Source organism: Neolamprologus brichardi, chromosome 4 (genome assembly GCF_056152115.1).
Source record: "Neolamprologus brichardi isolate AB-2024 chromosome 4, ASM5615211v1, whole genome shotgun sequence".
NCBI lineage: Eukaryota > Metazoa > Chordata > Actinopteri > Cichliformes > Cichlidae > Neolamprologus > Neolamprologus brichardi.
The window spans coordinates 24,846,504-24,869,018 of record NC_142107.1 but is presented as its reverse complement, the minus strand read 5'-3'; the positions used below and the strand labels follow the sequence as shown (position 1 = coordinate 24,869,018).

General features: G+C 45.1%; 1 protein-coding gene across 1 annotated transcript; it reads right to left on the bottom strand.

The window, feature by feature from the left end:
• Positions 1-1,959: 1,959 nt before the first annotated feature.
• Positions 1,960-7,383, bottom strand: amdhd2 (amidohydrolase domain containing 2). Its single transcript, XM_087840148.1, has 12 exons — positions 6,860-7,383; positions 6,207-6,353; positions 5,799-5,935; positions 5,294-5,433; positions 4,853-4,907; positions 4,490-4,702; positions 3,813-3,901; positions 3,565-3,709; positions 3,292-3,399; positions 3,080-3,148; positions 2,827-2,928; positions 1,960-2,219 (listed from the first exon to the last, which is right to left on the bottom strand). Exons 2-12 carry the CDS (start codon positions 6,287-6,289, stop codon positions 2,140-2,142), a joined length of 1,221 nt encoding a protein of 406 aa, XP_087696274.1. The 5' UTR covers positions 6,290-6,353; positions 6,860-7,383; the 3' UTR covers positions 1,960-2,139.
• Positions 7,384-22,515: the final 15,132 nt, after the last annotated feature.

Below are 22,515 nucleotides of genomic sequence, written 5' to 3'. Positions count from 1 at the left end.
GACCACCCAGAACATTTCAGTGCCTGTGTCACCATCCACCTGTCAGTCGCAGCGGCCACGCCCCTAATAATGCAATCAGTTTGTATATCAGACTGTAAACATGTAGTTCTGCTGTAAAGTTTTAACACTGGGGTCTATGGGGACTGACTCAATGCTGGAGCCTCTAGTGGACGTCAGAGAAACTGCAGGTTTGGTGCTTCACGTTTCTGCTTGGTTATAACTCTCAGTTTACGTACTTGTATTTGTATACATGACTTGTAAAAGATAATGCAAGCTGCGAAATTTTTCATACCCTTTCTATAACTACATTATGTATATTTGTTGTTAAAAAAAAAAATCTGTCGGGGCTTTTATTTTGAAAGTGACTTCCTCTTTATTTCGCTCAGGCTCGTGGACGTTCGTATTCTGCAGGGACGTTTTCAGGACAGGACACCGACCGAGCCAGCCGGGGCATGGCGCCTCTTCTCCGGGAAGATGATCGTCTCCTCCCGCAGTGCTGTCCTGGAGGATGAACCGGTCCCGCTCTCGCGCACCAGACTCCGCCGTAAATCTCGCTGAAATGTGATCAGCCTCGTCAGCTCCCACCGGCACGGAAACACTGACAATCAAAGTTTAGTTTTTATGAATCACTGATGCTTCCTGTGCAACTCGGCGCTAAATTTGAATCATAGCGTGGAAACGTAACTCCAGGACACAGAGGTTTTTACACGCGTTGAGAAGTTTTACCACTCACGCGCAAAATCAGTAAAATGTGAGTTATGTTTCTGTCCCTGATCACCTGATCCTGCTTGATCATTGGTGCTTCAGGTAAATCACGTCACACTGTGACTATCCAAACTAAAAAACATTTAAATAAAAATAAAACTGGAATCAAAGGGAAAATTACGTTTATTGAGACTTTGCTTTAAACCTTTCCCCTGAAAACTTTTCACAAATATTAAAATTTTAAAAAACTAAAAGATGGAAGATTAGTCTGTCATCACTGTTTGTATTTATCTGTGCTGTTTAGTGTCTTTCAGTATTTTTTTTATAATTTTTTTACTTTCACTAAATGACAGCAGGACTTTTACTTTATAAAGAGTGTCTGAGAGTGTACACACACACACACACACACACACACACACACACACACACACACACACACACACACACACACACACACACACACACACACACACACAGGTGCTGTTACTGCAAAGGACATCGTGTCTGTTTGAGCCTACATGTGTCATTATTAAACTGACTGTTCTCCTTTCCCCCGTCCCTCCTGTTCCTGTGCTGGATTTTCAGATTAAATGTCCGGTGTGAGCTCTGTGTGTGAGCTCAGGCTCACCCTGCTGTAAACACGCAGCTTGTTACAGTTTTTGTACTCTCAGATCGGTCTGACGTCACAAAGGTTACGGTTAAAGCGAGCACAGCCTGTCTCAGATTTGACGACCATCAGATTCATTTCCAGGTTTTTCTCTTTCTGTTCAGATCAGGAAAGAGAAACGAGGATTACCCTCGTGGACACCTGAGGAGTAAAGAGGTTCTCACTATCCTTTAACTATAACCTTCACCGCCAGGGGGCAGCATTTCACCAGTGAGAGCGATTCATGAAAAAGTTTCGTGGGCAGGAGTTTCCCACCCTTACTTTGGAGTTCCTGAACAGCCCGTCACCAGGTCGGTCTCACGCGGACAGTTATGAGTCCACGATGTGACTATTTCTTCTTTTAAAGGCTGAAAACGTTCAAACCAGAGACCACCAGACCTTCTCACTGTGAGACAATCTGCTGCCACACCAGCAGCAGTCTGTCCACACTCTGTTCATGGTGTCAGTAAAATTTGCAACAAAGAAAAAGAGACGCTTACAGAACCTGAGGGTGTGCAGTGACGTCCACCGTGACCCCTGACCCTGCAGAGGTCATACAGCTGCGTTAACATCAGACTTTCAGCAACACGATCAATGAGCACGCTGACTTTCAGGGTAATGAACAGAAATCTTTGGTAGTTTGAAAAGCAGGAAAACATTTTCACATCATCTGACATTTAATAAACTAATAATGCAGAAATCTTTCACTCTGGTCCAGTTTTCCGGCAGCGCCTGGTGCTGTCGATCATGTACAAAGGCACAGGCGGTCCAGTTTCCTTCTTCATCTCCTACTGTCCTTTTCTCCAAACCTCCTCTCCAGAAATATAAGTGGCTTTGACGTTGAGGCCGTCATCGAGCAGAACGAGGTCTATAAAGAAAAGTGCAGAGTGTAAGAAAGACAGGAGGCAGCGCTGCTGAGAGAAAGGAATCAGAAGACGATGTTACAACGACGGTGGAAAGTTGGAGTTCTGTCGGAGACGGTTTCCTCCTGAACATCTGGACGAGCGTCGATGCTTTGAAGGATCAGTTAAACTGTAAGTCTCACAAATTCAGCCTGAATCGAGCCGCTGGCCTCGCTTAAAGGGAAGCACATGAACTCCAGGAAAGGTCAGAGCACGGCGGCGTGACCCCAGAGAACCTCACGGCTACAGCCGTTAAACTTTAATCCAACGCCGTTGACCTTTGAAGCGCTGCACAACTGACAATGTGCAAGACGGAGGCTAAATATTCACTCAACATTCATGTGGTTATTTTATTTACTCTTATTAAAACTTTTATTGTAAATCTGAAACAGAGCGAGTTTAACATGGGAGTCTATGGAGACTGGCCCCCTGCTGGACACTAGAGGAACTGCAGGCTTTGGTCAACTGTTAACAGCCCAAATTAACATCCAAGAAAACGCTGAGGACACAAAGGAGGACCTACAGCAGCTCTAACAGCAGGGATGCAGAAACAAAGATGCAGTCGGCTCTGACCTGCGTCGGAGCCGTAGTCCAGCTTTCCCTTTTTGGGGCTGATTCCCAGAAGCTGAGCCGGATGCAGGGAGGCAGCTTCCAGAGCCTCCTGCACACTGCAGCCTGGAGGACAGAGCAGGAAGTGAAGAGCAATGATGATCTGACCTGCGTCGCCACAGCAACCAGGTCTCACCCGCTGGAGTTTACACGAGGCAGCGCGTCACTGCTCGTTATGATTCTACTTCCTGGTTTTAGTCATTAAAGTAACACAAACCTGAGGCCTGCTTGAAGTGGCGCACACACATGTCCATCGTGGCGATGCTGCCACTCAACGTCTTGGTGCCTGAACACATAAAGAGTGAAGTTACAGAGTTTTACACGTGAAACCGTCGCGAGAACGATTTATTTTACTGCGTTTGCTCCTTCCTGCAGCATCGCTCAGGAAACCACGGCCTGTTAGATAATAACGTCTGAGGAACATCAGACCTGCCACGTAGGCGTGGAGACCCTGGATCTCGATGACCTGCTGGCCAAGAGTGTGACGGCCGGGAGGAAGACCCATCGCGGTGATGGCGTCCGTCACCAGCACCAGACCTGAAAGTATGAAGCACACAAGACACGGCAAAGTCCAAAACCCATCTACTCCCAGGTGATGCCGCACGTTTAAACACGTTTGCAGACTTTTACCACAACAAGAACATTCTGATGCATTTAGGGAGATATTTGGCTGCTGATGTGAAATAGAAACCTTGAGCAGACCTGACGGGTGAGCTCTGTGAGCGATGCGCAGGGCTGCAGGGTTGGTGTGGATGCCATCAGCTATCATGCCGTAATAAACCGCCCTGCCTGCGGGGATCCTGTCGCTGGTCAGCAGACCCACTATACCCGGGTCACGATGGTGGAACTGGACCACAGCAGACACAGAAGGATTACTGAGAGCGTAAAAGCGACCGGGCGGAACAGGAACTGACTCAGAGTCTCAGAGACGAGCAGCGGCCGGGACTCACAGGCAGCATGGCGTTGAACAGGTGAGTGATGAAGGACGCGCCGTGCTGCACCGCCTCCTCGGCCTGCGACAGGTCGGCCGCCGAGTGACCTGCAAGAACCAGTCGAGCAAACTTTGTTCACATCAGCAGCTCCAGGTGCTCTACAGAGGCCCACGCTAACACGGCGCACACTGACCCGCAACACGATTCAAACAGAAACAGGAAGTAAAAATGAAATCAATCATTAAAATAAAAAATAAAAGCACACGAGAAAAGTGAATAAGGATTGAATAATAATATGTAAATGAAAAAAGAATAATAACATTCTTTTAGAAAGTTATCTTTAAAAAGAATCTACAAAATAAAAGCAAATTTAAAATAAATAATGCAAACAATAAAAACACCTAAAAATGAAAATAAACAAAATAATAAATTAAATGTGATTTTTTTAATTTTCAAAACAACTCAAAAGAATAATAAATGTTTAATGAAAGTAAAAATAATCTAAAATAAATAAAATCATATTTTAAAAAATACAAAGATGCCAAAAAAGACAAATTAAGAAATAAAATGTCAAATATTATAAAAACAGAGAAAAATGATGTAAATAAAGCTGAAAATGAAACTTTAGTGTTTTATTATTTACATCATCATTAAACTTTGCTGTATAATCGTTGCCGTGACTACACGATGCTCACCTAAGGACACAGTGACGCCCCTCTGGCTCAGCTCCCTCACCACCGATTGGCTGCCGGGCAGCTCAGGAGCAAGCGTCACTATGGCAACGTCGTCCAGGCTGCCGTAGACCTCCATCAGGTGCTCGAGGCCTCCGGGCTTGAAGGTGCGGAGGTATTTCTCTGGGTGGGCTCCTTTCTTCTCGGCACTGATGAACGGACCCTCCAGGTGAAAACCTGCTCGCGGAAGTTTACAGGAAGTGAAACGGTTGCGGTCGGCGCTCGTGTACCGCAGCAGCGTGATCGTTTACCAGCAAACACGTCTGCAGCTTCTGATCAATGAGGATAAACAAATACAACAAACATTCACCGACAGCAAAACCTCACCGAGAACTCCAGCTCCATGTGGTCCTCCATCGTGAACTTTGACCTGAGGCAGAACCTGCAACACACATTTTGATGATGCTGTGATTTTACACGTAGAAGCTTCACGTCACCGATCGTCAGCGCCCTGACGTGTAAACGCACAGCGTGTTCAGGGAGATGCAAACTCACACCTGCCTTCACTCCATCACCTTCAGATGCACCTCTGAACCTTCCAGCGCTGCTGCCTCCAACCATCTCCAGTTCTAGTTTAGCTCTCAGTCCGTCCTGGTTGTTTCCAGGTTTGGTTGTAGATGGCGGGTGGAGGCGGTGCAGCAGAACTGAAAGCAGAAGCTGGAAGAAGCTGTCCAGAGATGCTCCAGAAGATGACTTTGAAGGAGAGACTAGGAACCCCTGAACACGCGAGCGCGTCTAAACCTGAACTGATAAAAAGGAAACAGTGACCTTGTGGTAAACTTGGGGAGGGGAGGTGACCAGAGTCGGGCAGAAGGACGTCACGCCGTGCTCGAGGATCTTTTTGGCCACAAACGAAACGCCATCGCTGACGTCCTCAGACGCCTGCGAGAAGTCGATGCCGTAACCTCCTGCAGAAGGAAGACGAGCCGTTACTCCCCTCGGGATAAACTAGCCCCGCCCCCTCAGCAGCAGCAACGCTCTCTGTGACTCTGACACTCAAAAACTGCAGCGTCAGCTCAGACGCCGCTGACACCACCTTCAACTCCAGAGACGATGATGAACATTAAGAAGAGTTTGAAGCTGTTCTGTCAGCTTTGTTCCAGCACGCCGTCTGACCACGCAGCACCGCAGCTTCTGAAACACATGCAAAGGTGTGTGTCTGTGTGTGTCTGTGGGTGTGTGTGTGTGTGTCTGTGTGTGTCTGTGTGTGTGTGTCTGTGGGTGTGTGTGTGTGTGTGTGTGTCTGTGGGTGTGTGTCTGTGGGTGTGTGTACCGTTGATCTGGACGTCTATAAAGCCCGGCGCGATGATGCTGCCCTCACAGTCCACACGTTTGTCAGCGTATCCCTGCTCATCGAAGAACAGCTTCTCTGGGTCTAAAATCCTCCCCTCACGCACCCACAGGTCCTCTCTGCACACACACACACACACACACACACACACACACACACACACACATCATTAATGACTTTAAACTGGACGCACAAGTTTGAATTTATCTGAGCTGCAAAGGCTCAAAACCCAAAACACTCCCAGAGCGGCGCCTCGACCCGGCGCTCCGAGTTTACTCCCGTCAGGAGCTCGGAGCGCTCGTCCCAGCAGGATAGTTGGTGTGAAGCTGGCGGGTTTCCCGGCTCAGACCGGCTCTTTTTGCAGTGTTGTTTTGTGTGTGTGTGTCGTACCTCTGCAGCTCGTTGTCCCTCAGGATCCTGCAGTTGATGAACTGAGTGATGGGAGCGTCTGACACCGATTTGTTGGACGGCATGCTTTTGGTTTTTGTGTCCTCTCAGCAGGTGACACCGCAAACACCACCGCTCAGCTGCAGACGACTGGGACACACAGCAGAACAAATCAAACTGTTTCCTGTCACGAATCTTTCGATGTTCATGTTAAACACGACCACAGCTTCTTACAGTGCGAGCACTTATTCCTGTTTATCAGTTTTCAGGTGGAGACGCAAACTTTACAGTTTACAAAAAGTAACCAGCTAAAGGAGGATTATTATGAACTATGAATCATGCAAAGCTGCTCTAGTCGAGTCCAGCATGACAGGAATTGGGAGCAGGATGTGCTTCAAGCTCGCGATGGAAAACCACAGCAGAAGTTTGTAACATGCAGGTGAGGCGGAGCTGCAGGGTTTAATGAGGCTCTGATCTTTGCTGTGGGTGCAGCCGCTGACTTTGACCTCTGATCCTGTTTATGGTCTCTGTGAAACATCCTGAGATAAAACTATTCTTATCTGTCTGTCTGTAGTCAGCTCCCTGACTCTACCTCGACTCTGCTTTTAAATGTATTTCAAATTTAACTCGTCCTCACTTCTCTCCTCTTTACCTACCGACACACAAAGTGGTGAAAACCCAGAAACACGCCTCCGTCTCGGCCTCCGTCAAACCCTCAGCGGGACTCTTGTTTGAACGCAGGCTGCTCTCTTCCAGCCGCCGCAGAGCCGAAACCTAAAACTGCGTTTTCCACGCGGAGTTCTGCGGCTCCTCCACCCGCGGCGCCTCCACCTGCCCTGCAGCTGTGATCCAGCGGCGCTTTCAGGTGTGTGATCGCGCTCGTGCTCAGAGGAGCCGAGCAGAGGAAGAGGACAAGTCATGTGACCGAGGCAGGTCAGCTGATCAAAACAGGACGAGAGCAGCTGCGGTTTGCTGACACACGCCGAAGTTTTCCACGATCAGCACAGAAAAACAAGTTTCACGTCACGAAAAGCTTCAGTTGGTTTAAAGTTTCTGTAAATGTTAAAGGTGACAAAGCGCGTTTATTCTCAGACGTTTCACAGGAACAATGGAGCCGTGTTTCCTTCAATGACTGCAGGAAAAAACGGCTGCAAAGTATTTACTGTTCACAGTCTTCGGACACTTTATTAGGTACACATCGCTGGCTGTCGTAAACCAGTTGGTCTCTGCTGTAAATGAATTCACGTCATTTTGATGCAGGAACAACTTTCAGGCTGGATTCCGTACGCAGTTTTTACAGCGTGGCTTCTTCATAAAATAAAAATACAAAATAAATAAAAAGTCGAACAAAATTGAATTTATTGAGAAAATAATTAAGTGACGTTAAAAATCAGTTTCTATGTGGCCAAAGAGGGCAGCAGAAACTCAGCCGGGATAAATGTATTTTTACAGTCACACTGAGTTATAAAGGTCGTGTCTTTATTTGAATACAAGCCCCTCATAACTCCCGCTGACTGCAGGTTACAAAAGAAATAGAATAGAATAGAATAGAATAGAATAGAATAGCTTTTATTGTCATTGTACAAAGTACAACGAAATTGGAGTGCCACTCCCTTGGTGCAAAATGCAATAATAAATATAGATGTAAAATATAAAAGCTACAATAAAACAACCGAAGTACTCAGACAATAATAAGTACGATATATACAGGATAGCAGCATAATATAGTGACAATGGCAAGTATAGTTAAGCAGGTTCAATAGTTTTGTGCTTATTTACTACGGTGATAGCTCTGGGAAAGAAGCTATCCCTGAATCTGTTTGTCCTGGTTTTATGTGACCTGTACCGTCGGCCTGACGGTAACAGTTCAAACAGTTGATTACTGGGGTGAGAGTAGTCCTTAATGATGTTGCCAGCTCTGCTGAGGTATCGGGAGTTTGCAATGGCCTCCAGACTGGGCAGAGAGCAGCCAGTGATCTTCTGGGCTGTGTTGATGACCCTCTGCAGTCCTTTCCTGTCTGCAACTGAGCACCCTGCATACCATGTTGTTATGCTGTACGTTAGGATGCTCTCTATGGTGGCTCTATAGAATGTCACCAGCAGCCTCTCCTCCAGGTTGTTCCTCCTGAGCACTCTCAAAAAACGGAGACGCTGCTGGGCCTTTTTTACCACCGCCGTGGTATTTGCAGTCCAGGAGAGATCATCAGAGATCTGCACGCCCAGAAACCTCATGGAGTGTACCCTCTCCACACAGTTCCCGTGGATGTAGAGTGGGGCCGGGTCTGCTCTGCCCTTCCTGAAGTCCAAAATAAGTTCTTTAGTTTTCGTGGTGTTCAGTTGGAGGTTGTTAACTGAACACCACTCAGTCAATCTGTTTACCTCATCTCTGTAGTCCGACTCATCCCCACTTGAGATGAGTCCAACCACTGTGGTGTAGCTTTACGTCACTTCCTAACATGCCCAGCAGAGGGCGCTGGAACACAGCGTGTAGCTCCTCCTCAGCATCGGCTCTGTGAGCTGTGCTTCCTCTGACGTCACTGTGTCGCAACCAAAAGTAAAATATTTAAAAGCGTCTCTTATGTTGTACATTTTTATTGCCTTTAACTCAGAAGGACTGTCAGGATGTTTCTGAGCGCACTGTGTGTTTGTTTATAACAGCTGCATGAACACGTCTACCACATACACACCCTACAAACCCACCTCAACACACTCACACTGTGAAACCTTTCACACCCACTCATACTCACTCCAGACACGTTAACCATGACATCATGTCACCCCAGAGATTCTCACAAGGTGAAAGGCTGAACGTTGTTGTGACCGATCCACGCTCTCTGACCCACTCCTTTGCAGTCCGAGCTCAATGAATCCCAGCGGTGTCATACTGGGATATTCCCACAGCGTCGTGGAGGAAAAAAGAGTCCATACATGGAAAACCTGCTCAGTCAGGAAGTGGAAGGATGACGGTGAAAAATGACAGATTTGACTCGTCTGCTTTCTCAGGATCTTTTTCTGCTTTTTACTCAAAGATAAAACTGAAATTCTGCAGGTTTTAACCTGTTAGATCCTTCGTTTCATTCATGGCCTGAAACCAGAGGGACGGTTTTGCAACAATGACTGACGGATGAGCTCAGTGTGACACTGAAAATACAAACATGCAGCGAGCAGCTGACAAAGCAAACACCTGAGAGCAGAACCTGCAGTGCGTCCATCTTTTATATACAGTCTGCATGTGGCTCAGCGTCACGTCCACTTTGCAGATGTTTGGTGTGTGCTGGTGTTTGGGCCACATCTGTCCACAGAATCCACAGTCGCAACTGAGGCCTGACTGTGTGAGCGCTCACTCCACCGGGATGTGCCACCCCCCCATCAGAGCAGCGGCCCCCTCCTCATTCCTGAAAGTCAACAATAAACCACGTTTCCAGTAAGCCAGATACCTCCCCACGTCCTGCTCATCCCCATGGAGACCACTACGAGAATCTGCAGGCCTGTGTCCTCTGGCCAAACCGGGCCACCCACGAGGAGACAGAGAGCCTATATTTTACCACCGATATGGATCAAAATGTAGCCGTGCTGTGGGCTCTGTTTGCTCGGACAGAGGACTTGGCAGCAGCGCTCGTGGATATTTGATTGGCTCAAACAGAGAAAAAAAGCCCAGAAGAAGAAGGTGGAAGCGTCCTGTGTTTTACAGCCTCCGTCTTTTGTGGGCCGTGACGTCAGCGTTGCCGTCTGAGTGACACAGTAGCTTTGTTTCGGAGTCGCCACATCTCATTCACAGCCGCTTAACTCCCGAGTCCGAGGCCTTTCAGCGTCCCTGATTCCTTAATCCTCCGGTTTTTAAGGAACTGAAGAAAATCGGCCATTTGTGTTCTGCTTTATGTGAATTGTTGACTTGCAAAACACGCCCCGAGGACGCCGAGTGACTAAAACACAGAGGGGCGGAAAGAGTGCCAAGCAAGGTCACGGCGAAAGGTCGGCGGCGCTGCTCACGTGGAGCAAAGGAGCAGAACAAAGGACGAAGATGGGAACTAAGAGATGAGTCGGAGTGCAAACACAGCTCAGGCTACAACAAATCAGTTTTAAATAACTTCATACTTTCTTCTTCTCCTCATATTTATTTTATACCCACAGAGAAGTCTAGAATAATGTAAACACAGTTAGTTGATTCAATTATGAATAAAAGTACATAAAGATAAACGTGAGATTATTCGTAAGCAGTAAAACGTCTCTGTGACGTTTCTTTGCGCCGTCCTCCTCTGACGTGATTCACAGTAACACAAACACAATAAAAACTAAATGTCCAAAAGTCTGAGAGGATGTTGAACATCTGTCACATTTAATGAGGAAAAATCAAGAGTAACTCCAACGTGTTTATTTATCTGTGGGTGAAAAACTGAGCGAGGCTGATAAAAACTCATCTTCACATCATTGAACTTTGTCCATCAGAAAATGTGAAATCCTGACCGGGTGTTGTGCCAAAAAGTGATTTCCGGTATTTGCCAAAAACTGATTGCTCGTATTTAAACTGCTATAAGTAACTTGTTGGGCTATAATATGTTAAACATATGTTAAATGCATCCCTCATGGATGACATAAAGTCATATTGAGCTACAATCAACATTAGTGTAACAAGGTAGAAGCCGCAATCAGTTTTTGGCAGCGACTTTTATATAACCTTTATTTATGCAGTTAAAAAAATCTCATTAACATTAAAAATGTCTTTTGTCAGAGTAAGTTGGCCAAGAGGAGAAGAAATGGCAGCAAATATTACAATAGTTCTGTAAAACTCTTTTAAGCGAGGATAAAGGAGCGGATTGGTTATAATGTAAGTACAATAACACAGAGCTGTAAAGATACTTGAAAAAACAGATAATTTTTTAAATTCTATATATAACCCCTTTGTAAACGCTGTTCACCGAAGTCTATTTACCATTTCACATTGATTTTAAAATTCTTTTATTCACTTATAAAATCTTAAATAACACTGCCCTAGCTATTTAACAGATCTTCTTCATTTGTATAACCCTGTAAAAGCACTAAGATCTTCTAACCAGATGCTCTTAATGCAACCTAAGTCTAGGTTGAAAACCAGAGGCGACCGTGCCTTTGCTATTGCAGCTCCTAGATTGTGGAACAACCTCCCTATTGCCATTCGCTCTTCTGAAACTGTTCAGTCTTTTAAATCTCGTTTAAAGACCCATCTTTTTACTCTGGCTTTGATTTAAGATAGTTTGATTATCATTTGGTTGGTTTCTATGTTTGTCTCGTCTTGCGTTGTATTTGTCTTATTTTATTTTATTTTATTTTTTATTTATTTATTCTTTTTTTTCTTTTTCTTTTTTTTTAATTTGTGAAGCACTTTGATCAAAACTGTTGTTTTTAAATGTGCTATATAAATAAATTTTGATTGATTGATTGATTTACCAACATACATAATATTACACATAAAAAAAAAATACACGGAAACATTGGAAATCGGTTTTTGGCACAACACCGGCTCTGCTTGCCCGGTGCAGAGCTTCGTAAACAGCTGGACGTCGTGGATCAGGGTGGCTGCTGGATGAGAACTAATGACTACAGCTTTAGCAGGTCAGTGCCGGAGGATCTGACTGCGCGAGAGGCCGGGCGGCGCTGTGACGTCAGGTGTATCTTTGTTTGCTAATGGATCCTAACTTTTCCCAACAACCCTCAACGTGTGTTTGCGGACGATTCAGCGCTGCTTTCAATGATCTCTGAGTCTTACTGTGCTTCAACCGGTTGCTTCGGTGCTTTAAACTGTAATATTATGATGATTATTACAGGACGATCAGAGGCTTAAATGAACCTGCAGTTCCTCTGATGTCCAGCAGAGGCAGCAGTGAGTCAGTCCCCATAGACTCCCATGTTCAAACTTTACAGCAGAACTAAACATGTTTACAGCCGGATACACAAACTGTTTGCATCATCAGGGGCGTGGCCTCTGTGACTGACAGGTGGATGGTGACACAGGTGGCTGTAGCTGCTAGCTTCACCTGAACTGGACCTCTGGACCGTGTTTGTGCTGTTGGAGCCATATTAATGGCATCATGTGACCAAAAATATGTGAGGTTACTGTAGCAACAGACAAACAAAGCTGAGCTCCAGGTTTGTGAGTGAAGTTCAAGGATTTTTGGTCATTTCTGGCTCCAAAAGTCCAACATGGTGTCAGCAAATGTGTAGATTCAAAGCTTCAAATGAGGAAGTAGGCCTTCTTTAAATTACTTTATTTGCTTTGTCTGTAATAATCAGATTTTCTTCTTATTTTTTAAGACGCTTATTTCATTTGGAAGTTTGCATCAAACTGAAATCACAAGTTATTTAAATTATTTCAGTGTTTTCAGATCTTTTCTTTTCAGATGGTTCGTTTGGAGTTCCAGATCCGTTTCTTAACTCAGGATTTGTGTGAAATAAACACACCATCACACTTTTATGCAGGTGTAAGAATATACTGTGTTATTTCTGCAGCTGTTTTCAGGTAAACATTCACTACCAGATTACTTGGTCTTGTTGTTAGACTGACGGATGCCTGGAGTAAGATTTTAGGGGTATTTAATGTTGGAACAGCATCAGTTTGAATAGTCAGACTTGTTAAAGGCCTGAATACTTGTTTGTCTCGTCTTTCACTGAAACTGCATTCCTCTGGAAAACTCTGGAGGCTTCTCCTGATCAGCAGGTGGTTTACAAGGAGTAAATGTGGGAGGAGGAGGAGTCTTCACTCTCCCTTTCCCCTTTTACTCCCCCCGGCCTCCGTGCTGCTGTCCTGCGTCTGTTTGCATTCCTCTCAGTTAATAAGTGTTTGTCTGATCCCCGGCGGGGGGTGTAAAGATCACCCCACACAAACACAGCAGCCCACCCCCCTCCTCAGCTCACCCAGCTGTAAAGGCGACTTCAACATCACGATAACGGGCAGGCGGCAGCGGACGTGCAGATACATGCTGAACAGATTTGAAGGGGAGGCCGTAGCTCCCTCCTGATTGGCTGCAGGCTGGCGGAGGCCTGCAGTGAAACTGTTTAGGAGCTGAACTGTCAGTTTAGCTTTCCTCGAGTCAATCATTCCAGGACTGCAGACGTTATTAGATCACATATTAAACCAAAGCTGGAACGAAATGTCGCTTGTGGCTTAATTTTGGGAAGATCCGGGAAAGGAGGAAGAAAAAGTCCACAGCTAAGTTAAAGGAAAACTGGATGTTTTTGCTGTGAGGTCAGCATAACTTTTTCTGACCTCAGGTCAATTTAGGCTGTTAATCAAGTCACAGTGACAGGCAGGGTCTTTGTCATCATCTCAAACTGGTTTCTGAATGACGATGAGTTCACTCAGATCTCAGTCTAACAGAGCACCTTTAAGATGGAACAGGAGTCTCATCGTGGATGCAGACGACACATCTGCAGCAGCTGTGTGATGATGTCACCATGGACCAAAATCTCTGAGGAAATGTTTTCAGCAGGAGGTCGGATTCGAGCGAGGTGTCCAGTCTCCTCGTAGAGCTTTGAACAGTGTCGGTCCTTCTTCTTCATAACTTCAAAAACACATTCTAAAAATGTCTCGAAAGGCCAGCTTCATCCAATGATCTGCATCAGTCAGCGTTTCACCACAAACGACTGAAGACTGACTCTTTAACCTCGTCATATTCTTCAATTCGATTCAGTTCAGTTTTATTTTATAGTGCCAAATCCCCCTGTTAGCAAGCACAGGCGACAGTAGGACAGAAAAACTCAGTTTTAACAGGAACAAACCTCCAACAGAGCCATGCACAGGCAGGGGCATAAAAGCATAAAAGTGAAGCAGTGACGAAACTGTTCATCGTGACTCCAACACAGGCCCGTTTCCTCGTTCAGTTCATTAAAGGCCGACGAGCCACATCCAGCAAACGGTGCAGCTATCAGGGCTTCATTGCTTCATTAACTACGTGAAGAAACACGAATGGATTCATTGTAAAAACGAGATCAGGTGTAAACGTGTCGGGGATGCTGCATCAGACACGAAGCCTGGTGTGTGAAAGGATCTTTGAAAGGCTGCAGGCCTTTCTTCGGTTTCACCGGACGGTGATGAAGCTCACTGCTGTGTGAAATCCAGGATCGGCCAGCTCCCTTTAAAAAGGTCCGACTGATAGCATCGGGATAAAGAGCTGGATGCTAAAGAGCGCTGCCAGAAACATCCGACTGTGAGCTGTTTGGGAAACGTCGTGGAGGGCCGGCTTCTCGCTCTGTCCCACGTCCACTCTCATCAACTCAGCCTGTGATGCGTCCAGAGAAGCCTGTTTGCTGGGGGGGAATGGACGCACTTCAGACCGGTGCAGTAAACCCCGACTGTGTGAGCAGCGAGGGGTCCGAGGCTTGGACCGGGCCTGACCGGGGTGTCGTCGCCTCGGCAGCTCACCTATTGAGGGCAGAGTCTAAGACATGCAAAGCAGCAGCGTTTGAAAGCTTCCCCTCTGCTGCGAGGCCAACAAAGAAATAAAGAAATCAAATTAAAGATTGGAAAGCAGCGAGTGAGGAGCGGGAACGAGAGAAGAGCATCTGTGGTGCTTGTGCAGCGTGCCAAGCTCGATGACTGCTGAGAAATGGAAAAAGAAAGGCGTCATTAAAAGACGGAGCGAGGTGGAGGGAGGGTGCTACGCCCTTGTTTGCGTGGGGTGGTATTTCCTGCTCTCATTGAGGCCGTCCAAGTCCTGCAGCTGGCTTTAGTGAGGCTCCCTCCCAGCATTGAGAGGCAGGCCCGGGCATGCCCGGCCAAGGTCAAACTGTAGCCGCCAAGAACGCCGCTCCCCCCCCCCCTCTGTTTATGTTTGTTTTTCAGTCCGTCCCCCCGCCTCCACCTCCCCTCTGGCTCCGGACATTTCCACACAGGTATCAGGTGACCCTTCCTCCTGCACATCTTCCCTCAGTATCAGTGTCCAGCTCATCTGTGTGCGTTACCAACGCCATAAAACCAAACTGTTTCCATGTCTCCAGACTTCTGCTGTTTGTGCAGGAACCTGTGAGCAGCTCAACACTTGCAGTTTTTTGTATCGTTGCATGAGATGACGACCTGCTGCAAGTGAAGGAAACAATGCTCGTGTCTGGTGTGAAATGTCATGTAAGCCGAGAGTATGTTTGGTAACTGACTCGGGTATTTAGAGAGCATTGTCCTGTCACTGCAGTGAGTCACCAACCTTTATGTTACCTGGACAGCAGAACGCTGCGGAGCCCTCGAAGACAACAATGACAGGAAGTTAGATAAGAGAAACTCCATCCATCCATCCAGCAGTCCACATCTCCACGGCCTCTGAGGATGCTGCACAACCTGACACCCACCGTGCTTTTATAATAATAACTTTGTTTTTTTTTAATCACTTTTCAAAAACATGGTTACAAAGTGCGAGACAGTTTGAATGAAACTGCACACTAAAGATAAACGTACAGCAACCACATGTCTGATATTGCGTTGGTCCCCCTGACCCATCGGGGCATGGACGCCACCGTGAGGTATCTGCACCCAGATGTTAGAAACGGATCCTTTGGGTGTTTCCCAGGTGAGCATGATGTCACATGATGTCATCGGATCAGTGCACCTTTGCTTTGTGCTCCAGTTCTGATGCACGCATCAGCGGTGGGCGGGGGTCAGCGTGGGCCCCCTGATTGTCTGCAGCTCAAATGTAACCGTGTCTTGGTGATATCAATTAGTAACTTATTGTCGGGTTTATAAACTAAATAAGAGACAAAAGATTAGAGTTTCTCTCATAACAAAATCAAAGAGACTTTTTATCTTCGGCACCTTTTTATGTGTAAAGCTATGAGTGAATCGCTCCACTGCTCAGACGGAGGGTCAGGCCGGTGTTCTGACAAACCATCCTACTTTGGCAAAACGTCCTACTGTACGTAATTTATGCACATTTCTGCTGCCAAACAATAATTCCAGCACAAATCTAAGTAGGAATGACGGTTTGCCACTTAACTTTGCCCATCAGAGCCATCTCGTCATATCCTGAAGGGTAGGAGCCCGCAGAAATGAACGCGTAAATCTCTTCCCACTTCTTCTCCATATCTACGAATGTAAGCAAACATTTTCTTATGAGTTTCAATATGTGCAGTTAACAATGCAAATAATTTAACTTATTAAATAACGACATTACCGAAACAGCCTTAAAACAACGAAGCTGCAGACTCAAAAGTGTTGTGCAAATACCACGTGTCCAGTAACTTGACATCAGACTTCACCGAAGCTGCAAATTCGACAGTTGTGCAGAAAGCAGATAGCAACTTCACTTTAATATTGACAAACAATCACAAAGGCTTAAAAAATCAAGTATCAACGTCAATAAAAAGTACTAATGCTTACTACTTACCTATTCTCCTGCAAATATGACAACAGGGTAGCGTGAAATCACAGCCGGATGCGCTTAGCTTCCCTTTTTGTGTTGTGCGCATGCGCGTACATGCTCAGGAACAACGGGTAGGATGGTTTACGGGGTAGGAGAAATTCCCAGAACACCGGCTCGACTGACCCCCCTGAGCTTCATGTGCAGTGAGTCAGGTGTAAGTTTAGAAAAGCTGATATTATTTTACAGTTTTTGCCCGTTGCTTGAACACATATTGCAAAACTTCGCTCATTGTGCCAAAACTCTAAACACAAGTAAACACGACACAACACTGGGAAATAGAGCGTTCACATCTGTGCCAAACTGAAACTCTGCTGTGGAAACCTAACATTCCTTTGTCAAAATGTAACTCTGTTGACAAAATGACACATACTTGCATCACATGCAAACACTGTGAAGCGGCTTAGATGTGGGTGGACTCTCTGCCCAGCTTCCCTCATAGTCAGGCCATAGTTGATGACATGGTCCACCAAAGTTGCTCTTATATCATCAGAAATATGGGTCCGTGCATGGCCTCTTCGACCTCCTCTTCCTCCTCTTGCTCTCCCTCCATCCATGCTTGCAAAGTTCTTGAATTGGCTGAACTGGGGGCTTTTTGGAGTTGGCTAATCAGTGTTCAGTTTTGCAAGTAAGTGCCCCCAGGTGTGGGGCATTTGAGTGGTTCAATTACCTGATGTGTTTTGTATTTTGGATACATGTGTTTTCCAAATGGCCCTGAAATTTCATTTTGTGAACGAAGTGTCTTATGGCTCTTAGGCCAGCTCTGTTCTGGGATGCACCCTGGACCCAGTGCAGGTGGTGGAGACAGAAGGACTGTGGCCAAAATAACATCTCTGATGGACAGAGTCTCCCACCCCATGCATGTAGATGTTGTTGCAGAGCTGCTTCAGTGACAGACTGCTGCATCCTCGATGATGAAGGAGCGTTTCTGCAGCTCCTTCCTCCCTGCAGCTGTCAGACTGTACAATCAGAACTGCTCCCAACAAACACAGATGTTTACATCAATGCTGTAACTGCAATAAGTTAATCAACCGATTCGCACTACAACCTGGTTTGCCTCTTATCTGTAATTATTTTTATTTAATTTAATAACTGTACAGTACTCTCTGTTTATAGTAACCATTGTCCTTAATGTAAATATGTAAGAAAACTTGTGTATGTTTCTGTCCTGTGTCCTGTTTGTTTGTATATGTGTCTTTTTGGCTGCTGTTACAACCAAATTTCCCCTTGTGGGACAATTAAAGGATTATTCTATTCTATTCTATTCTATTCTATTCTATTATGTATGAAAAGAGTGTAGTATGCAGGACCATGTGTGTTGCATAATTGCAACTAGGGTGCAAAGCAGCGCTTTTGTTTGAGGTATGGTAACAAAAGCTTCAAGTTGTGTTACTTTAGTCTAAGCATGGGTTTATGGTGTTCAAGCAACGGGCAACAACTGTAAGTCGTCCTGAAAAAACAGCATCTGTTTGAACAGGTTCCACAAAACTCTGGTTTCAGTCTCGCTGGTGTTTCGTGGTACGAGTCGTTTCGGTTAAATTAAATATGAGCTCAGTGATGGATTCAAATCAACATTTGTGCTGGTGCCATATGGATGTGACGAGTTCAGGGTGTGGAGGTCAGGGCAAAGATTTGTAGGTCATTGTGTGCATGTGTGTGTGTGTGTGTGTGTGTGTGTGTGTGTGCGTGTGTGCGTGTGTGTGTGTGTGTGTGTGTGCGTGTGTGTGTGTGTGTTCTTTGTCAGGAAGACACAGTCTGAGGGGTAATCCGACATCCATCACAGCCTCAGTGAGCAACACACTCTCTGTGTAACAACAAGGAGACAAAGGGCAGGGAAACGGTGGGAGGGCCTCTTCATTCATGGTGCTGGGCTGGGAGACGTCCTTTTGTCGGCTTCAGAGGAAAGAATGAGGCAGCAGAGGACCAACGTGACACAGCTGTTTGTGGAGTGACCAGTACAACTCCGCAGAGAGCTCCGAAGCTTCTAGAGGAAAAACACGGCGCTCCGACGAGCTCAGCGCACGCTCCTGCTTCCTCCTGAGGCTACAGGACGGCCGTGTAGACACAGGGTCACTTATCAGGCCCATAATAACAGCACCAGATTACAGATCACTCTGGGCGATTACATCATCGCTCTTTCATTTTGTGTAGATCCTGTAATTTTGTGAATTATTTTTTGTTTTTTTGAAATGCAAGGAGAAATTGTACTTTCTAACGTAAAATAATTACACACACTTTATTGCAGCACGTACGCGTGTGTGTGTACAGATGAGCTTTCAGCCCTGCTTCAAAGCTTCAGCATGACAGGACAACCTCTGGGAATATCGCACGATCTGATATCCTCGTGTTGGTGTTGTTCCTGGATCAACATTGCAAGTGACCAATCAGAATGTTGTGATGTCATACGTTTGTGACTTCGGGAAAAACCGCCGCTAGAAAGCGCCTCTGTCTGCCGATCATCGGACCCTGACCCTTTAATAAACGCTAAGCAGAATTGATATTGTCCTTGCAACATTGGAATTTCATAAATGCACGAATGGCTTGGCGCGCTAAAGAATAACGTCACAACGATGTGATTGGTCACTTGCAATGTTGATCCTGGAACAACATTTACTAAGTTGTTCCAGGAACAACACCAACACAACGATATCAGATCATCCTGAGTATCATAACCACAACAAATATGGCTGATGTTAATAGCATGAGCTCCGTATTCTCCCCGCCACTCATCCCTGATCGCTGGGCTCCACTTTCATGTCACCTGTCATTAAGCTGCTTCCTATTAAACTCATTTATTTAACCTTCTGTAAAACTCTAAAACCCGCCCCAAAAGTGCTCTAAAAATGTTATATATCAATATTTTTTTCCACTTTTAATTAGTCAGTCTTTTAAAACTACTTCTGCTTAAAATATCCACATCAAGTTTTAATTATATTTTCATTGTTTTAACCCTTTAAATCCCAGTTTGGGTACATGAGCGCCCTGTTTTTTAACAGAAAAAAAAATAAAAAAATAAATATTTTCTATAAAATACATTTAAAGTAATATTTGATTGTTATTATAATTAGGCCTTTAGATGGTCCAAAGATTGGCACCAACATTCATTTTGATCCATTATTATTTTTTGTCCAGGAGCACATTTTAAAAAATCCATCCTTTCGTGGTCCTCGGGACCAAAAATGGTCCCACCTCAAAAAGTGCTCTAAAAGGTTATATATCAATATTTTTTTCCACTTTAAACTTTCTCAAACAAGACATTAACATGTTACGTCCGCACAAGGATTGATTGATTAATTGATTGATTGATTGATTGATTGATTGATTGATAATACTTTATTCATCCCAAGGGAAATTGGGTTAGGGCTGCCAGCCGTGCCAGCTCCATCTTCATCATCATCATCAAGGAAAATAAAATAAATACATAGAAATAAATAGTGTACAAATAAAAACTACACAAGAGTTGTGGTTACTGTTTACAAATGGTTGCTATATACAGTAAATACACTCAATATGTAGCTAAAGTTCAGTGGGAGCTATAAATGTCTCCAAACCTGCCTTATAGCTGTTTATTTAGCTTACAGTGCATTTTATTTAAAATGCTGACTGATGTGCTCTTTGGGTGTTTCAAACCTGATCACAGGTGTTTTCACAGCGTAGTCTGAGCAAACAGACGAGCAGCCCCTAAAAGCTGAGAGCCACTCTGTTTGATTTTATGGTGTTGATTTTTCATGCGCTGCTGTGACAATAAGATAAGACGTGTCTTCACATGTTTCAACGCAACACAAACAGCAGGAAGACGGAGCAATAAATATCACATCAGGTGACGGAGAAGCAGTAAAATGCTTTCTATGTGTTTACTGAGCCACCGGCACTCTTCCATCGTCCTGATGAGGAGTTTGCATGTAAGTAAGTCACCTGTTGACTGTGGAGGGGCAGAAATGAGTGTTGGTACCTCCGATCGTTGATTTAATGACGTGCATCTCGGGCAGATCTTCAAGGCTCATATCAGCATGTGAGATGGGTCACTGTTCAAATCCAGTTAGAGCACATGAAAGGTGTCCTTTATACCTACATTGTGATATCAGAGTCATCTTCTAGCCTTGATTTACTCTGGATCAAAATCATTTTCACACCATTTTTTTTAATCAGTAATTTTATTAAAAGCAGTGTAGAGGAGAGATGCCATTTTCAGGAGCTGAGCTGAGCAGGTGAAAGGAGAATCACACAGTCTGTAGAAGTAAAACCAAAGAGGAAACCCAACAAACACAAGGAAACATGGAGGAATCAACATACACGAAACAGAGAGCTGATTAACTAAAGAGAACCCCAGATCATCACGTATATATGTTTGGCTGTTAACCGAAAAAGTTGGTGGTTCGAGCCCACCCAGAATGCCAGAAGAAGGCTTGAGAAATACCACGGGCTCAGAGAAAAGCTGGAGAAGATGTGGAGGGTGAAGGTAACAGTGGTCCCAGTGGTAATCGAAGCACTAGGTGCAGTGACTCCCAAGCTAGGGCTAGGAACAGCTAAGATACTGTGCAGGACCCTCAAGCTCCCAGGCCTCTGGTAGAGGACCCGAGCTTGAAGGATTGACCGCCCATGGGGCGATCGGGGAATTTTCACCAGGAAAACTAAAGCAGTAAAACTCAAACAGAAAGTGGAATTTAAGAATGCAGGAACTGAAACTGAGACTGTCATAACACGACTCCAACCATCCATCCATCAATGCATCAACCATCCATCCATCCATCAATGCATCCATCCATCAACCATCCATCCATGCATCCATCCATCAACCATCCATCAACCATCATCCATCCATCAATGCATCCATCCATCAACCATCCATCCATGCATGCATCCATCCATCATCCATCCATCCATCCATGCATGCATCCATCAACCATCCATCCATCCATCCATCAACCATCCATCCATCCATGCATGCATCCATCAACCATCCACCCATCAACCATCCATCCATCCATCATCCATCCATCCATCCATCAACCATCCATCCATCCATCAACCATCCATCCATCCATCCATCAACCATCCATCCATCCACCCATCAACCATCCATCCATCCATCCATCAACCATCCATCCATCCACCCATCCATCCATCCATCCATGCATGCATCCATCAACCATCCATCCATCCATCCATCCATCATCCATCCATCAACCATCCATCCATCCATCTATCCATCAACCATCCATCCATCCATCCATCAACCATCCATCCATCCATGCATGCATCCATCAACCATCCATCCATCCATCCATCAACCATCCATCCATCCATGCATGCATCCATCAACCATCCACCCATCAACCATCCATCCATCCATCATCCATCCATCCATCCATCAACCATCCATCCATCCACCCATCAACCATCCATCCATCCATCCATCCATCAACCATCCATCCATCCACCCATCCATCAATCCATCCATCCATCCATCAATCATCCATCCATCATCCATCCATCCATCCATCCATCCATCAACCATCCATCCATCCACCCATCGACCATCCATCCATCAACCATCCATCCATCCATCCATCCATCAACCATCCATCCATCCATCAACCATTTTTATGTGGTACGGACTGTAATATTTACTCAATCCAACATGAAAGTTGAATAAAAATACAATTTTCTTTGTTTTTGTGACAAAAAAAATTAAAGTTAAGAGAATTGTGTCTTTTATTTTTGCATTATTATGAAAATATACTGTTCAGAAATCACCACTATTTGTCTTTTGCAATATGAATTTTTTTAAATTAATGTGTGCTCAAATATGCTATTTTGCAAAGTGATGCATTTTTTAAAATATTTTTACTAGCCTGAGGTGTTATGTGTCCCAAATTACAGATGCTGATTTACTTTGATATAAAGATGAGTGAAACAAATCAGACTTTTATCTT

Bases quoted from the DNA above. Each gene is read 5' to 3' on its own strand.
- amdhd2 (XM_087840148.1), bottom strand. From the start codon at position 6,289: ATGCCGTCCAACAAATCGGTGTCAGACGCTCCCATCACTCAGTTCATC. The intron at 2,929-3,079 runs GTTTGTGTTACT...TCTGTCCTCCAG, and splicing joins CCACTTCAAGCAGGCCTCAG to GCTGCAGTGTGCAGGAGGCT. The intron at 2,220-2,826 runs GTCAGAGCCGAC...TTTTCTTTATAG, and splicing joins GGACTACGGCTCCGACGCAG to ACCTCGTTCTGCTCGATGAC.